At 42.3% G+C, this 16115-nt stretch overlaps 1 protein-coding gene across 2 annotated transcripts in view; it reads left to right on the plus strand.

Moving 5' to 3' along the window:
• The first annotated feature begins 7833 nt into the window (after nucleotides 1–7833).
• Nucleotides 7834–16115, plus strand: part of XRCC5 (X-ray repair cross complementing 5) — a 2194257-nt gene continuing 2185975 nt past the window's right edge. For both annotated transcript variants that reach the window (XM_044060671.1, XM_044060672.1), the window contains exon 1: nucleotides 7834–7916. In XM_044060671.1, the coding sequence (XP_043916606.1) occupies nucleotides 7914–7916 (3 nt within the window). In that variant the 5' untranslated portion in view covers nucleotides 7834–7913. The remainder of the gene's footprint in view (nucleotides 7917–16115) is intronic.

Here is a 16115-nt window from a genome sequence, read left to right on the forward strand (position 1 = left end):
TTCCTGTCAGTGTAAACTAAAGGGGTCAGAAACTACTCACAGAAAGGCAGTCCTTTCCTCCACTAGGATTTAGCACTTTCTGATACAACATGTTATATTCCCTTGGCTGAAAGGATCAGGTCCTTCATCCCTGGCAATCTATTCTGAAGGGGCCTGAAACTATGTTTGGCCAAACAAATGTAAGTCATGTATTTCCAAAAAGAAAGGTAAATCTTGCCACTGAACACCAGAGGAGATGGAATTTATTCCCAGAAAGATGGTCCTTTCCTCCAGTAGAATTTAGCATGTTCACATACAGCAGGCTAGATTCAGTTGGCTGAAAGGCCCTGGGTCCTTCAGCCATGGCAATCTGTGTTGAATGTGCCAGAAATTATGCTCAAGCAAAAGAAAGTAGTGCATCTCTTTGCTAAAAGAAAAAAAATGTCATTCCTGCCTTTGTACACTGGAAGTAACAGAATCTATTCCCATAAAAAAGGTCCTTTTCCCTACTAGAATTTAGCCATGTTACACATAACAGGCTAGGGGACTCAGTAAAAAGGATCATTCCTGCCAGTGTACACTAAAGGGGTTAGAAGCTACTCAGAGAAAGATGGTTCTTTCCTCCACTAGGATTTAACACTTTCTGATATAACAGGTTATATTCCCTTGGCTGAAGGTTAGAAGCTACTCACAGAAAGACGATCCTTTCCTCCACTAGGATTTAGCACTTTCTAATACAACAGGTTATATTCCCTTGGCTGAAAGGATCAGGTCCTTCATCCCTGGCAATCTGTTCTGAAGGGGCCTGAAATTATGCTCAGCCAAACAAATGTAAGTCATGTATTTCCAAAAAGAATGGTAATTCCTACCACTGAACACCAGGTGAGATATAATTTATTCCCATTAAGATGGTTCTTTACTTCAGTAGAATCTAGCATTTTAACATAGAGCAGGCTAGATTCCATTGCCTGAAAGGCCCTGGGTCCTTCAGCCATGGCAATCTGTGTTGAATGTGCCAGAAATTACGCTCAACCAAAAGAATGCAGTGCATCTCTTTCATAGTTTGATACTAGGCTATCTGCCCTAGGGCATTTACAAGCCTAGCCAGAGTGTGTTTGGCTTTCGCCACCCTTCTTAGATTAGTTGACTGTGCCTCTGTATAGCAGGTCACAGAAGATAGCCCATTTAAGGTTAGTTTACCGTGCCTCTGTCTAGCAGTGACACAGAAGAGATCCCAGGGGTAAATTTACGATCTCCCATCCAAACGTCAAGATTCTTCTTGAAGAGGGTCATTGAGAGGCTCTGTCTGACATGGATTGGGATTTTGTTCCAGAGTGAGGGGAGCCTCTGTGTTATGAATCTGTCCCTCCAGCATGTTCTATTTATTTCTGTGCTGAGGTTTAAATCACTGGAGTGTGTAGTTCTCATGGATTTGGATTTCTTGAGGTGGAGCATGTCCATTAATTCTGGGTTGGACATGGCTTTATACGTCAGGCACAGATCGCCTCTGAGTAGGTGGTAAGCAACTGAGCAGAGCTGGAGTTTCTTTAGCCTAACTGCATAGGGCATCTGTTTGAGTCCCTTGATCCTCTTTGTGAGGTACTTTTGGGGGTCTTTCTAGTTGTAGCAGGTGTCGGGTAAGGTACATCCCAAATGGGGCACTGTATTCAATTATGGGCCTGATGAGTGATGAGTAGAGGGGCACAATGACCTCTATTGATCTAGATGTGAACCCCTTCATGATAAGGTGGGCTATATAGAATGTCTTTCTAACCACTTTGGCAATGTGATTGTCAAAGGAGAGATTGCAATCTACTTGGGTCCCCAAATCCCTAATTACTTCTTCTGTACTTAATGGATAACCACCTATGTGGTAATTTGTGGCCACTTTGTTTTTCCCAAAGGGGATGACTATGTACTTTTTGGCATTTAGCTTTAGGCCATGGCTCTGGCACCAGTTATCCGTCTCTGTGAGACCTTTTTGGAGGATGCTTGTGTCAGCCGGCGAGTCGATTATGGCCCCCAGTTTGCAGTCATCTGCAAACTTTGTCAGCCATAGTCTTCCTGTGTTAGCCTGTACCTCAGAGAAATATATACCGAACAAGAGAGGTCCCAGGACTGAGCCTTGTGGGACGCCACTTGTAACTGGTTTAGAGTCTGACATGGCACCTGCAATTCTGACCATGTGGGTTCTATCCCTAAGCCAGTTTGCAACCCATCTTGTGACATAGGGGTTGATATTTAAGCTGGTGAGCTTATTTATGATGCCCGAGTGGGGTATTGTGTTGAAGGCTTTTTCAAGGTCAAAGTAGGCTGTGTGGACTACCTTCCCTTCGTCTATGGCCTTGGTGACTGTTTCAAAGAAATTGACCAGGTTCAAGAGGCAAGATCTGCCCTTAACAAAGCCGAACTGGGTAGGATCCAGTGTTTGGAGGTTCCCAATGTCTTTGTTTATGAGTTCCATGGTGATACGCTCCATAGCTTTGCAGACCAGGCTAGTTAGGCTTATAGGGCGATAGTTTCCGGTTTCCATTGTGGCACCACCTTTATGGAGTGGGACCACTGTTGCAGTTCACCATTCTTTGGGTACATATCCTGTTGTAAGACTGAGACTGAACAGTGATTTTAAGTGAGGGCTCAGTTCTTCTTGGAGCTCATGTAAAATGCAGCCCGGGACACTGTCCTGTCCCATTGATGCTGTGTTTTTTGCTTTGGAGAGGGCAGCTCTCACCTGTGCATCTGTGATGTCAGGGAGGCTACACTCTGTTGGGATAGTCATTTGCTCATTTGGGGGGGGGGGAGAAGTTTGCACTGAACCTGTCTGCCAGGATGTTGGCAATGTCTGTGGGTTCAGTGTATTTTTTGTCATTTTGCACTAACTCAGAGCATATCTGGGGGTTTCCACCCAGGTTTCTGACATAACTAAAGAAAGCCTTGTGATTATCTTTAGTGTCTTGTGCAATTTTTCTTTCGAAGCTAGCCTTAGATGATTTTATGAGGGATCGTAGTTTCTTGCTAGTACTGATCAGAGTTGCCTTCCCTTTCAGGGATTTTGCTCTATCATGTAGTAGCTTCTTCCTTCTGTTGTACAGCTTATTTATATCTGGGGTCCACCAGACAGGTCTCCCGCCTTTGGAGGAGTGTGTCTTGGTTTTATTTGGGATAGCAAGATCCATGCATTCCTGTAGGTATCCATAGAATGCGTTTGTAAAGGATTCTGCAGTTTGGGCCGTATTTTCCACTGGCCCTGGGGCTTTGAAGGATTCCACCTCGGTTTTGAGAAGTGGGAAGTTTGCTTTTGAGAAGTTTTTGACCGTGGTTTCCTTTGCTGGGGGTGGGGACGGGATATGGATGTCCATAGTGATTAATTTATGGCCAGATCTTACCAATGAGGGGTATACTTCTGGTATGGAACATAGAGTCCCCATGTTGGTGATGATCAGGTCCAATATGTTTTCCCCTTTTTTGGGAGTGGTGACCAGCTGTTCCATAGCATTTGAGTTTATAAATTCTAGGAACCGTTGGGCTAGGGTGTTGGGGCTTGAATAGTGCTTCCAGTCTATGTTTGGGTAGTTAAAGTCACCCAATATAATGGTGTTTGGAGAGACCTTCATATTCTCTAGTGTCTTCAAGAAAGCCGAGTGGGGTTCCTGAGTTTGGGAGGGTGGTCTGTAGCAGGTTACAAACTGGAAGGCAGTTTTGCCCACTATTAGTTGCACATGGATGGTCTCAGATGCTTCATGCAGTGCCACTAGCCTGGAGGTATGGGTATCTTTGATGAATATGGATACTCCCCCTCCTCTTGTGGTTCGGTCCGAGTTTTGGGGCCGAAAAGCATGGTATGAGGTATAGCCTGGTAGTGCTGGGGTGCTCTCGGGAGCCTTGAACCAGGTTTCTGTTACTGCACAGATATCAATATTCTCCATACTGAGGAGAGCCTTGAGTGCATGCATCTTGAGGTTTAGACTTCTGGCGTTGAGCAGCATTACCCTTAGTTTCTTTTTCCTTGTGTTGTCTAAGGAGGTGGGTTTGTCTTTTGAGCCTTGCCTAAAAAAGGCACTATGGGGGTGGCAAGAGCCTTGGCCAGTATTCGAAAACCCAGGGGTGACAGGTGCAAGCCGTCACTAGCGAAGCAACGTGGCTTGTCAAGCATGTCATCCCAGGCTGATAGACACTGGATCCCCTTTGAGTGACACCAATACTTTAGCCATTTGTTGAAATTGATCATTTTGTCTTTATACTGTGGTATCATTCTTGGTGAGGGTAAGATGCTACTCAAGGTCAGGGTCATACCGGCCTGGGCCACATGATCAGAGAGCTCCTCTATGTCTCTTTTCATGTAATCCAGGGAGGTATGTCTCAGGTCATTCACACCAGCATGGACAATGACGGAGTCATATTTGTACTTGCTTTGGAGTGACCTGAGTGCTTGTGTTATGTGGTGGATCCTGGCACCTGACAGGCAGCTTACAGTGACCTTCTCCTTGTTCAGCCTTGTGAGAGGGACGTCAGTGTGTCTGACAATAGAGTCACCTATTACAAGTGTATTAGGTTTGTTGTTTAGCCTTAAGGGCTGTGACTGTGTGATACGTGGGTATTGTTGTGGGGAAGCAGTTGCTTGGATGTCTGCTTTGGAGGTCTCTGTTGCTTGGGCAGATTTTTATTTAGAGCCTCTGAGTATGTTTTTGTGTGTTTATGTGTTTGGTTTGCTGTTGCGATAGGTCTATGTGATTTGTGGTGTGTGTGTGATTACCTTCTCCTCCAGACTGACCGTGCCAGTACTATGTTGAGAGAGCTCAGCCTCCAGTTTGGCTATATAGTTGCATCTCTCACATATATTTGAGCTTGTTGGGAAGAGGAGAGGGTGGTCTGTGTACATAAGGCAGTTGTAACATTACCTCAAGATTCCCATATTCACCAGCTGGACTGGAGAGTAAACCTGAAACTGACTTTTGGACATGCCAGAATAGTATAAGGAATTACTTTTTGACTTGATCAGAAAGGACCAATAGGGAGCCAAGTACTTAAAGGGAGTATAAGAGGGTGTAGTGCTTTAGTATATTAGTGCTTACTTATAAGACACTTATCCTAACTACTGCTGGGTTTTAGAAGGAAAATAGAGTGCTTACTTTGATATTATGAACAGTTCTAAGGGAAAAAGTGAAGAGCAGTCTTTGTGGAGCCGGGAATACTTTAAACCTGATTAAGTGGCGCTGCCTGATGCTGCGCTATGCACAAAAACGCCCAAAAGAGGGTTTTAAGAGAGGGGGATCAAGGAGTTTGGAATTGACCCAAAATGGCCAATAAAACTACAGTTTCTAGGCAGTAACCACTTCCACAGGGGCAGGCAGGCTGTTCAGTGTTTACCACTCCCACTGATGAACACAGAGACTTCCCTTTAGCCCAAGCAAGCAATGGCCTCCAAGAAACTTACAAACAGTTCAGAACAGCAAATCTGTAACTGAACTTTTTTTTAAATTTCAGAAAGTGGGAAAAAAACAAGTTTTCTTTTTTGTTTAAATATAGCAGAGATACACAAGTAGCAACAAGTTAGAACAGTGCAATAAATGACCCCAAACTTGTGCTAGGCCAGAGACAGGTAAAATGCAAGTTTTAAGAAAAAAACGATTTTAAAATAAGTGCAACACAGGAAATGCAGTAAACAGGCTCTAGATGTGTTCTAAATACAGTTCCTAATACAGATATCAAGTTTAGCAAGCTGGAAAACGCCAAAAAGTAGGCGGCAATGCAGAAATCTTAACAAATAATCTGAAGAAAAATACTTAAAATCTCAAAAGTGGCTCCTTTCTTCTCTCAGCATTTTCTCCTCTTGGTGGATGCTTCACCAACAGCCAAGTCTGAAAAGACGCCAAAACCACGAGGCAATCGGATTTTAAGAGAGGGGGATCAAGGAGTTTGGAACTGACCCAAAGAAAAAAATGGTCCTTCCTGTCTTTGTACTCCAGAAGTGACAGAATGTATTCCCATAAAAAGGTCCCTTTCCCCACTAGAATTTAGCCATGTTACACATAACAGGCTAGGGGAGTCAATAAAAAGGGTCATTCCTGCCAGTGTACACTAAAGGGGTTAGAAACTACTCACAGAAAGATGGTCCTTTCCTCCACTAGGATTTAACACTTTCTGATACAACAGGTTATATTCCCTTGGCTGAAGGTTAGAAGCTACTCTCAGAAAGATGGTCCTTTCCTCCACTAGGATTTAACACTTTCTGATACAACAGGTTATATTCCCTTGGCTGAAGGTTAGAAGCTACTCTCAGAAAGACGGCCCTTTCCTCCACTAGGATTTAGCACTTTCTGATACAACATGTTATATTCCCTTGGCTGAAAGGATCAGGTCCCTTCATCCCTGGAAATCTGTACGGAAGGGGACTGAAATTATTCTCAGCCAAACAAATGTAATTCATGTATTTCCAAACAGAATGATAATTCCTGCTACTGAACACCAGAGGAGATAGAATTTATTCCCAGAAAGATGGTCCTTTCCTCCACTAGAATCTAGCATTTTCACATAGAGCAGGCTAGATTCTGTTGGCTGAAAGTCCATGGGTCCTTCAGCCATGGCAATCTGTGTTGAATGTGCCAGAAATTATGCGCAAACAAAAGAAAGCAGTGCAGCTCTTTCCTAAAAAAAAAAAAAAGTAATTCCTGCCTTTGTATGTCCAAGGTGACATAATTTTTTTGGAATAAAAAAGGTCCTTTTGCCCAGTAGAAATTAGCCATGTTATTGATAACAGGTTGGAGGACTCAGTGAAAAAGCTGATTCCTGCCAGTGTACCCTTTGCTAAAAGGACCAGGTCCATTCAGCCAAAGAAATCTGTACTGAAGGAACCTAAAGTGTACTTCTCTTCCAAAAGCCTTCTTTGAATTCTGAGAAAAACTCCTTTTTCTCACAATAATTCACCTTCTTTTACAAACCAGGTTATTCCCCTGCTTTGTGTTAACAACTACAGGATTTTTTTTACATAAATGTTAACTTTAGTCTCCCTTTCAGGTGAACATGAGTAATTTTGTAAACTGCAATCTAGAATTTGTTCCTGGATTTGTCTTTTATACAATATAATCTACTCTGCTTTAGATGAAAATCAGTTTAGGAATTATTCCGATAAATAAACTTTAAAATATTTATAAATAAGTTAAAATATGTTTCAGTCCTTTTCCCCTACAAACCACTGTATTAAAATAACTAGATTCCATGCTCTGAAAGGTCCCTGCCAATCATATGTATTACATCAGATTACCTCATGTTTATTAATAACTAGGTCATTTCAGCCAAGGGAATCTAGCCTGTATTAAGTGAGAAGTCTATATTCTATTACTGCAAAGAATGTCCTCTTCCCCACTAGAATTTAGCCTTGTCATATAGCACAGGCTAGATTCCCTCGGCTGAAAGGCCCCAGGTCCCAAGCCTGCTCACAGCAACGAGGCTAGAATCTATTGCTGTAAAGACGGTCCTTTTCCCCACTAGAATCTAGCCATCTCACTATGAGCGGGCTATATTCCCTTGGCTGAAAGGACTAGGTCCCTCTTCAGCCAAGGGAATCTAGCCACAACCGCAAACGGACCGGGGGTACTGTTCGACAAAGATGTCAGAATAAAATAGATCCCATTGTACTTAATTTGCTTCACTTTTAATTTACCTGCCCGGAACCTATCTTATTTACAAGCTTACATCTGTAAACAGAACTAATCTACGTCAACCCACTTTAAATTTCGGGGAGTCTTTTAGGAGAATGAAAAATGTACATGAGTGTGTGCACTTTCTAAACAAAATCACCTAATACTGCCGCTTAAACAACTTTCCCTAGGGGCACCATCACTTCCTGTCGTTAAAAGCCTCTTATATTTGGGTCCGACTTCCTTTATTTTCATTACTTTGATTCCGCAAGCAGGAAAGGGGTGGTTATCCAGAATATGGTAGGAGTGCTTCTTTTAGTTGTGTTGGGAATACATTTTACTTTCCTTTATAAGCGTTCTTGATATACTAAGTTAGATAAATGTCTGTCTTTGTAGCCTGCAGATTTTGTTGCAGGGAAGTAACTAGCGGAGCGAATTGGATAGTACTGTAAAGCGTTCATAACTCGTTTAAATAATACTTTGGCAAATTTGCTGAGGTATTTTCATGTGGCAGCAGCTATTTGCTTGTATTTTCACGTGGCAGCAGCTATCTGCTTGTTTGGTAATGTGTAAGGGGTATTTTGTTGCTTTCGTTCCACGTGCAGCTTATGAGTAAAGTCTCATACGTTTTGTTATGCCCTGTTTATCCATTTTAGTAAGACTGCTGTGACTGGAACCTTTTTTGACAATCACCAGGTTGTGCCTGAAATTCTTTTTTACACATACACTGGTCATAAAGGTGTACAAGCATAAAGTTTACCACACTCTTTAATTACGTGTTTTATAAAAGGTACATTATCCCCCCAGAAGGTAAATAAAACAGGTAACCATTCGAGAGCTGTCTAAGTAAGTTAGGAAATTGAAGCAGGATTACTTCAGGAAGGGAAGTCGTGGCATGAAAAATTACAAAAAAAAAAAAAAAAAAACTTTAAGACTCCTTATCCTTACCGGTTTTGTATTAGAACAGTACCCTGCTTTTAGTTCTGCGCAGACGTGGACGTGTCAGTGATCGACAGGGAAAATGTGCAGAAACGCCCCATGACTGGCGGGCATGCTAATTCGTATGTGACGAAATCCCTGTATTCCTGTAAACGGTTTCATATTCATGCAAAATAGACAATACCAACTTCAACCCCGTGAAGCAGCCTTTATTGAACAAGCCAGTTCCATGTTACTAAAGATATCAAATGCAAAGTTAACCACAAAATAATTATTACTTTTTCTCTTTGCTTTTGCAGGGGCTAGCCCCCACACCCGCGCTACTTCGATATACCAATTGCGAGAGCGCACTACATTGAAGAAGAGGGTACACGATACTAACCTGCTCCTGTCCTTCTTTACAAATATATATGTAGAAATGCATGCAGATTTTGTGGTTTCTTAAAGTGTTGCCATTTTGGGGTCTCTTGCTAGCCGCAGTGCATAACCTACAAAGTGTGTTAAAAGTAAATAGAGTGGTGCTGTTTAAGATGCTTACTGTATACATTTCCTCGCTTCCTCTTTCCCCTGCTACCATCGGTTACTATATTTCAAATAAAAAGCTGTCAACAGAACACATTTATCAATATTCCTTTCGCCACAGGAATGAATATTCAGCAGATTGAACAATCCGCCAGAAATTGTTGGCGTCGTTATGGTGGGATTTGCTACTGCGCATCCTGCAAGGTACTGTTCAAATTCCTCGGTAAACGTCAGGAGCAAAGTGCTGGGCGGGGTTTGGGCTACTGCGCATCTGGTGGGGTAATAAGCCCTAGACTGCTTACTAACTAGGGAATGTAAAAGGGATAATTATTTGCATAGACGCACTGATGCAGTATGCATCCACTTTGTTTATAAGAATATTATAAAGGGACAATCATTGCACATCTCTAGTCTAGAATGAATGACAGTGATGTTAGGTTTAACAACGACTTGGACAAGCTTCATTTAGAATTAGTAAAGCGTGATTATAAACCTGTAGAAATTTACGCTATAGGTAATGATGTGAAATTGTTGAGGCATACTAAAGGTAGACCTTATTTTTCTACTTCTATTCTGTATGACAATGGAGCATTTGTTACTCAAGCACATCTAGGGTTACCACCTGTCCCACTTTGCTTGGGACAGTCCCTCTTTGGGCAGTTGTGTCCTGACAAAAAATATTAAAAATGGCAAATGTCCTGAGATTGTAGGACATAAGTATTTCTCATATGTTATGTAATAGTTGCATAAAATAGTTATTCTGTATCTAAAATACCTAAATGTTACAAGAAACAGAATAAGTATCTAAAATGCTACTAGAATAAGCTTTTATTTAGGCAAAAAGGTTAAGTTCTATCCTTTGTACTGACTGTGGGTATGTGTCGACGTGTAAAATCTGATGTATGTCCCAATTTGGCCATTTGAAAAGGTGGCAACCCTAAGCACATCACAACCTATAATCCTCCCTGTGATATGATCCCTATGAGTGTACATTATTCAACATACATTAATGTTATTAAACAGGTAGTTAATAAAAATAGGTTTATTCTTCTTTCAGATAAGATAAAAAGAGTTGCCGGAGAGAGACCTAGGTTTCACTATCAGAACAAGAAGAACTTAAAAAGGTTACTATGCTATGGTAATAGGGAAGAAAATCAACATAGGGATGGGACTTTACCCTGTGGTAGATTATGTTATAATGAGTAGTTCTGATTTGTACCATCCAGTCACTAAGGAACTATTTAAGTTTAATGTTTCTGTGAATTGTAATACTGTACACGTGGTTTAACTTGCTGTATGTAAGCTATGTACATCCTTTTATGTTAGCTATGTACATCCTTTTATGTTGGCAAGACTATTCACTCACTGCGTGAGCATATTGGGGAACATCTGAATGCCACCAGGAATAAGGATTGTGATAGAAGGGGTTTGGCACTTTTTGAGAAGGGGGTTGAACACACCTTTAGTTTCATGTTCATAGAAACTTTAAGTTGGTCTCTGCATTTGGGAGATCTTAATAATTTGTTGGAACAGTTTGAGACAAGATGGATTATAAGGATGCTCTTCGTGTTTCACTGCTGCAGTCATTACATTTGGGTAATCTGCTGGCAGGTTGCCCTCAGTCAGCCTGAATAACAAAGTCTTGGGTCCTGTGTCGGTTGCTGTCTCCTCTTCCATGACGTCAGGTCGTCAGGGGTATAAAACATGCAGCCTACGCCATTTTATCCAGTCTTTCTTGCCGTGCGGTGCCCGAAGCAGTTTGCAAGTGCCGGTCGTCCGACTCCTGAAATTTTCGCATTCGAGTTTCAGAACCGAAGTCTTCAAACAAAAGCCAAGTACCCCGTTGGAGAAACTTTTTCTTGCTCCTTACCGATGTCAATAAAAGTTAATAATAATAATTGCATTACTTTTGGGAAGCAAATACCTCATAAGGATTTTTATTTGTACTGTATTCCTTGCCTAGGCCCAGATCATAACATGCCTTGCTGTCGGTTTTGTGCTGGATTTAACCAACGCACTACTAAGCGTTGGTATATTTTTGCTTGTAAATATTTTGGATCAAGATTTAATTATCCTGAAATGTTGTCGGTTAGCAATCTGACTACCAGAGTTCACAAAAAAACGCAAAGAAAAAGACAGAGACAGACCGAGGTCCAAAACCAACGACGAAGCTTCTCCTAAGCCAGTCGCCGGTACTCAGTGAGGCGCTTTTGCTGCCCCTGATACCCGCTACTTTTGAGTCGCAGGCCTCTACTGAGACCCATTCGGAGTCTGGTATGCCGCGAGATTCTACCCGGGGATGTCTCTCCCTTGGATGGGTCCGGAGCTGCTGAGCAGGCACCGGCTTTTGAGGGTGTTTTTAGGCCTCAGCATTTTTATATTAAACCGACGCCAGCCTCAAAAACAAGGTCAAAAACTTCTTCTGTGTCTAAAAAACTGACGCATGAGCCACATGCTCAGGCCCATGTGCCTAAAAAACAGATGATCAAAATGGCTGAGGACTTAATTACCTGGATCAGGGGTTCCCAACCCCCCCTGCTAAGAGGCCTAGGCAAGGCACTGATTATGAATCTTCAGATCAGGTTTCCATTTCTTCTGATTCCTGTTCAGATCAGGAATTTTCTATTCCACCCTATGAGGATTCTGATGCAGAGGAAACTGCATCTCCTCCTGAGGATTACTCTTTTGGAGAGACTTTGCATACTTTAAGGGAACATTTTCACTGGGGGAGTCAGGACTTCTCCGAATCAAAAAAGAGGCTTAGGGATTTCCTCCTTCTTCCTCAGCATAGGCCTTTGGCAATACCTCCTGTATTAGACATTGTTGATGATGTGTTTTCAGAATCTAGCATGGTTCCTGATTCCCTACCTCCGGCTCCTAGTAAGCCAGACAGATATTACAGGATTCCTGATACCCACAAATTTCTATTCAAAAATCCTGCTGCTGATTCTGAGACTATTTCACAGGGTCCCAAGGGTGTAAAGGCCTCTATAGCCAAAAATCCTACCCCCTCTGATAGAGATTCAAGGGCGCTGGATAGATGGGGAAAGAAGGTTTATACATCTGCTGCCTTGGCAATCAGGGCCTTAAACTGCCACTTTCATATGCTTAAATATCAACAGCATGTTATGGGCTTACTGAAACGGAAAATTGTTGATTTCTGAAAGAGTTACAGGTATTATTGCATTCAGCAGAACAGGTTGGAAAGTACTTTGCAATGTGGTTTTGATTCCTTGGAGGTCTCTTGCAGAGCCACAGTTACTAGATCTGTGATTAGAAGGCATGCCTGGCTCAAGGAGCAAAATCTGCCTGATCATGTTAAAGCTAAATTGTTGGCTGCCCCCTTGCAGCATGATGCTCTGTTTGGTGATAAGGCAGAAGAAAATGGAAGACCAAGCTAAATCTATGCAAACTGTAAAAGATTTCTTGCAAGTGCAGCCACTCAGGATCAGTAGGCACTGGCCTACTAAAAATTGGTCTTTTCCTGTGTCCAACAGAGCCACTCAAGGCAAATCCAGGTGCTCAAAAGGCTCCAGGTACCAATCACAGGGTTCTTACAGGTCAAAGCAATGGGGTGCCTCCACCTCCAATCTGGTGGAAATGTACAACCCTACAGTAAGCAGTCTCAATGACTTTCCTCTACCATCACCAAGCACTTATCTTTTGGTAGCCCCCTTGGGGGGAAAACTAGCACTTCATGCTCAAAATTGGCAGTTATTACCCAGGACAAGTGGGTATTAAACATAGTATCCCAGGGGTACAGATTTAATTTCCATACTTTGCCAATTCCAAACGGATGGCCAGATCTGCCACAAAATCAGTGAACAGAGGCTTGGAAACAAGTTATGTCTCTCATGGATATGGGGGCTATTCAACCAGTACCAGAAAAGGAAAAAGGACAAGGTTTTTATTCAAGACTTTTCCTGATACCCAGAAAAGACGATTCTTCGCGTCTAATACTGGACTTAATGATTTTGAACACGTTCCTGGACATTCCAAAATTCAAAATGCTGACTTTACAATAGCTACTGCCTATGCTGGGCAGGGACGCTTGGTTAGTGAATCTAGACTTAAAAGAGGCATACCTGCATATCCCAATAAGGGAATCATGCAGAAGATACTGCTGCTTCAAGGCAGGTTTTTTACATTACCAATTCTCTGCACTGCCCTTTGGCTTGTCTACTACGCCCAGGGTCTTTACAAAGTGCCTGGCACCAGTAATTGCATTCTGCAGACAAAGAAGCATACAAATTTATCCTTATCTGGACAACTGTCTCATTCAAGCAGAGGACAAGGACACTTCTTCAACATCTGGGGTTTGTAAAAAGGCTTTTAACATGCCTAGGGTACACAATAAACAAAAAGAAATCCCAGTTGGTACCCTCTCAAATAATTACATTCCTGGGTGCAAGCTTGAATACAACTGCCCAGATGGCTTACCTTACGCCAGCCAAACAGGCAGCTGACAACATACTTCAAACAAATGGCAACAAAAACCCAGTTATCTGCAAGACAAATTTTGCAGGCTTTGGTGTTCATGGTATCCTGCATTCTACTAATTCCATATGCGAGACTGCATATGGGGAAACTTCAATGGTATCTAACAAGTTTATGGAGCCAACATTGTCACAGTCTGGAAACGATTCCTCTCATTCCCTGCCTACAACAGGAGTTTCTTTGGTGGGCAGAGACATGTCGCCAAAACAAGGGACTGTCATTCACTCTACCCCTTGCCACCCAAACCCCAACTACAGATGCATCAGACTATGCTTGGGGTGCCCACCTGGCGGGGAGATGCATTCAGGGCAAATGGAGTCCAAACCAAATGCATCTGCATATCAACCAGAAAGAGATGCTAGCTGTTCAGAATGCTCTGACAGCCTTCAAGGACTTACTTCATCCAGGAAAACTACTGATAAAGACGGATAACACCACAGTTATGTGGTACATAAACAAGCAGGGGGGTACACATTCCTACCCCCTTTGCAGACTAGCCATGGCATTGTGGAACACAGCTTTGACTTGCCAAATAAATCTTCAAGCTCAATTCCTGCCAGGAAAACAAAATACTCTGGCAGACGACCTAAGCAGAAATTTTATGGACCTGCACAAATGGAAACTAGATCCACAAATCTTCAGCATGTTCGCAAAGAAATGGGGGAGCCCAGACATAGATCTATTTGCCTCTCCCCAAAATTATCAGTTGGACAAATTCTGCACAAGAACTCATCACAGAAAAGCATGGAAAGTGGATGCCTTATCCTTCAGTTGGAAAAACCTATCTGTCTGTGCATTTCCCCCTCTGCCTCTTCTCTCCAAGGTCTTACTAAAAGTCAAACAGGAAAAAACAAAAATGATCCTAGTTACTCCGGACTGGCCTCGCCAGCACTGGTACCCACTTCTAAGGAATATGTCTCAACTTCCTCCTTGGTACTTGCCTCAAATACCTCATCTACTGTCTCAGCAGAACAATCAAATTCTGCACACTCTGCTCCAAACTCTGAATCTTGCAGCATGGCTGATCACTTAATTATTCAAACAACACCTCTCAGTAAATATGTGATGGATGTCAATGTGGAAGCCAGAAGGCCTAGTACTAGAAAATCTTATGCTGATAAATGGAAGAGATTCTGTGCTTGGAACCAAGCACAAGGAACAGACACAGCAACGCCCAATATTTGACTGAGATGCTTGACAAGGGCCTATCTTTTTCTTCAATAAAAATCCATGCCTCTGCCATCTTGGCTTATTACAACACAGAGCCTCCCATCTTTTCTCATCCTCTGCTTAAACAGTATCTTAGATGGGCCAAAAATTTAAGGCCTCCCAGATGATTACCAACTCCTGCACGGAACCTCAATTTTGTGCTGGAAAAACTCACCCTGCCTCCTTTTGAACCAGCAGCTACTGCAGATATAAAATTTCTGTCTTGGAAAACAGCTTTTCTCTTGGCATGGATCAGTCACTGCATTCGTTTCTGCTACTTGCACCATGGTAAACCTGTGCCCAAGGGGATCAGGTCACATTCCACCAGGGCTGCCTCTACCTCAGCAGCTTTTCTCAGAGGGGTTCCAACCAAAGAAATTCTAGAGGCTGCTACTTGGAGCTCTGTTCATACCTTCACAAAGCATTATCATTTGCCTCTCTTCCCCAAATCCAGGGCAGGCTTTGCCACTGCAGTTCTGTAGGGCCTTATAGCCGCTCCTAATGCTGTTTAGTTCCATCCTGTCATCCATAGCTTTGGGATTCTACCCAAATGTAATGACTACAGCAGTGAAACACTAAGAACATTAGTACAGTTGTGTTCATTTACCGTAAATGTAGATGTTCGAGTGTATTCACTGTTGCAGTCTGGGTTACCCACCCGCCATCCCCCTTTTCTATACCTTTTCTTTCCTTCACTATATACTAAAGTCTTTGTGGTGCATTTGCTTTTAGATGAAGGTAAAGTTCACGTTGCTAAAAGTGCATTTGTATATATTACGGTTATATATTTGCTCCCCATTTGGGGGGCACCTGACATCTGGGGCAAGAAAAACTGAATAAAATGGCGTTGGCTGCATGTTTTATACCCCTGATGACCTGACGTCATGGAAGAGGAGACAGCAACCGATGCAGGACCCATGACTTTGTTATTCAGGCCAACTGAGGGCAACCTGCCAGCAGGTTACCCAAATGTAATGACTGCAACAGTGAATACACTCTAACATCTACATTTATGGTAAGTGTACACAACTGAACTTTACATGCTGACAGGTCCCCTGGACTTAACACAAGTGTTCTCCTTGAGCCTTATTTAGAGGCATGGCCACTCGGATAGATTTTTGTACACTGTTTACACTTTTCACATTATTGTTTTTACATGTTTTATATGTTTCTACATGTTTTTAGTACTGTTTTTTATTATTTTTCGTTTGGTTTATATATCTAGACATTTTGTGGTTCAAATTGGGATACAGATGTTTTTTTTTGCACATGTTTAATCTATTATGATGTGTCTGAGTTTGTTGGATGGCTAGAAGATGTAATCGATAATGT

Source organism: Protopterus annectens, chromosome 2.part0 (genome assembly GCF_019279795.1).
Source record: "Protopterus annectens isolate FY-2018-M chromosome 2.part0, PAN1.0, whole genome shotgun sequence".
Classification (NCBI taxonomy): Eukaryota; Metazoa; Chordata; order Ceratodontiformes; family Protopteridae; genus Protopterus; species Protopterus annectens.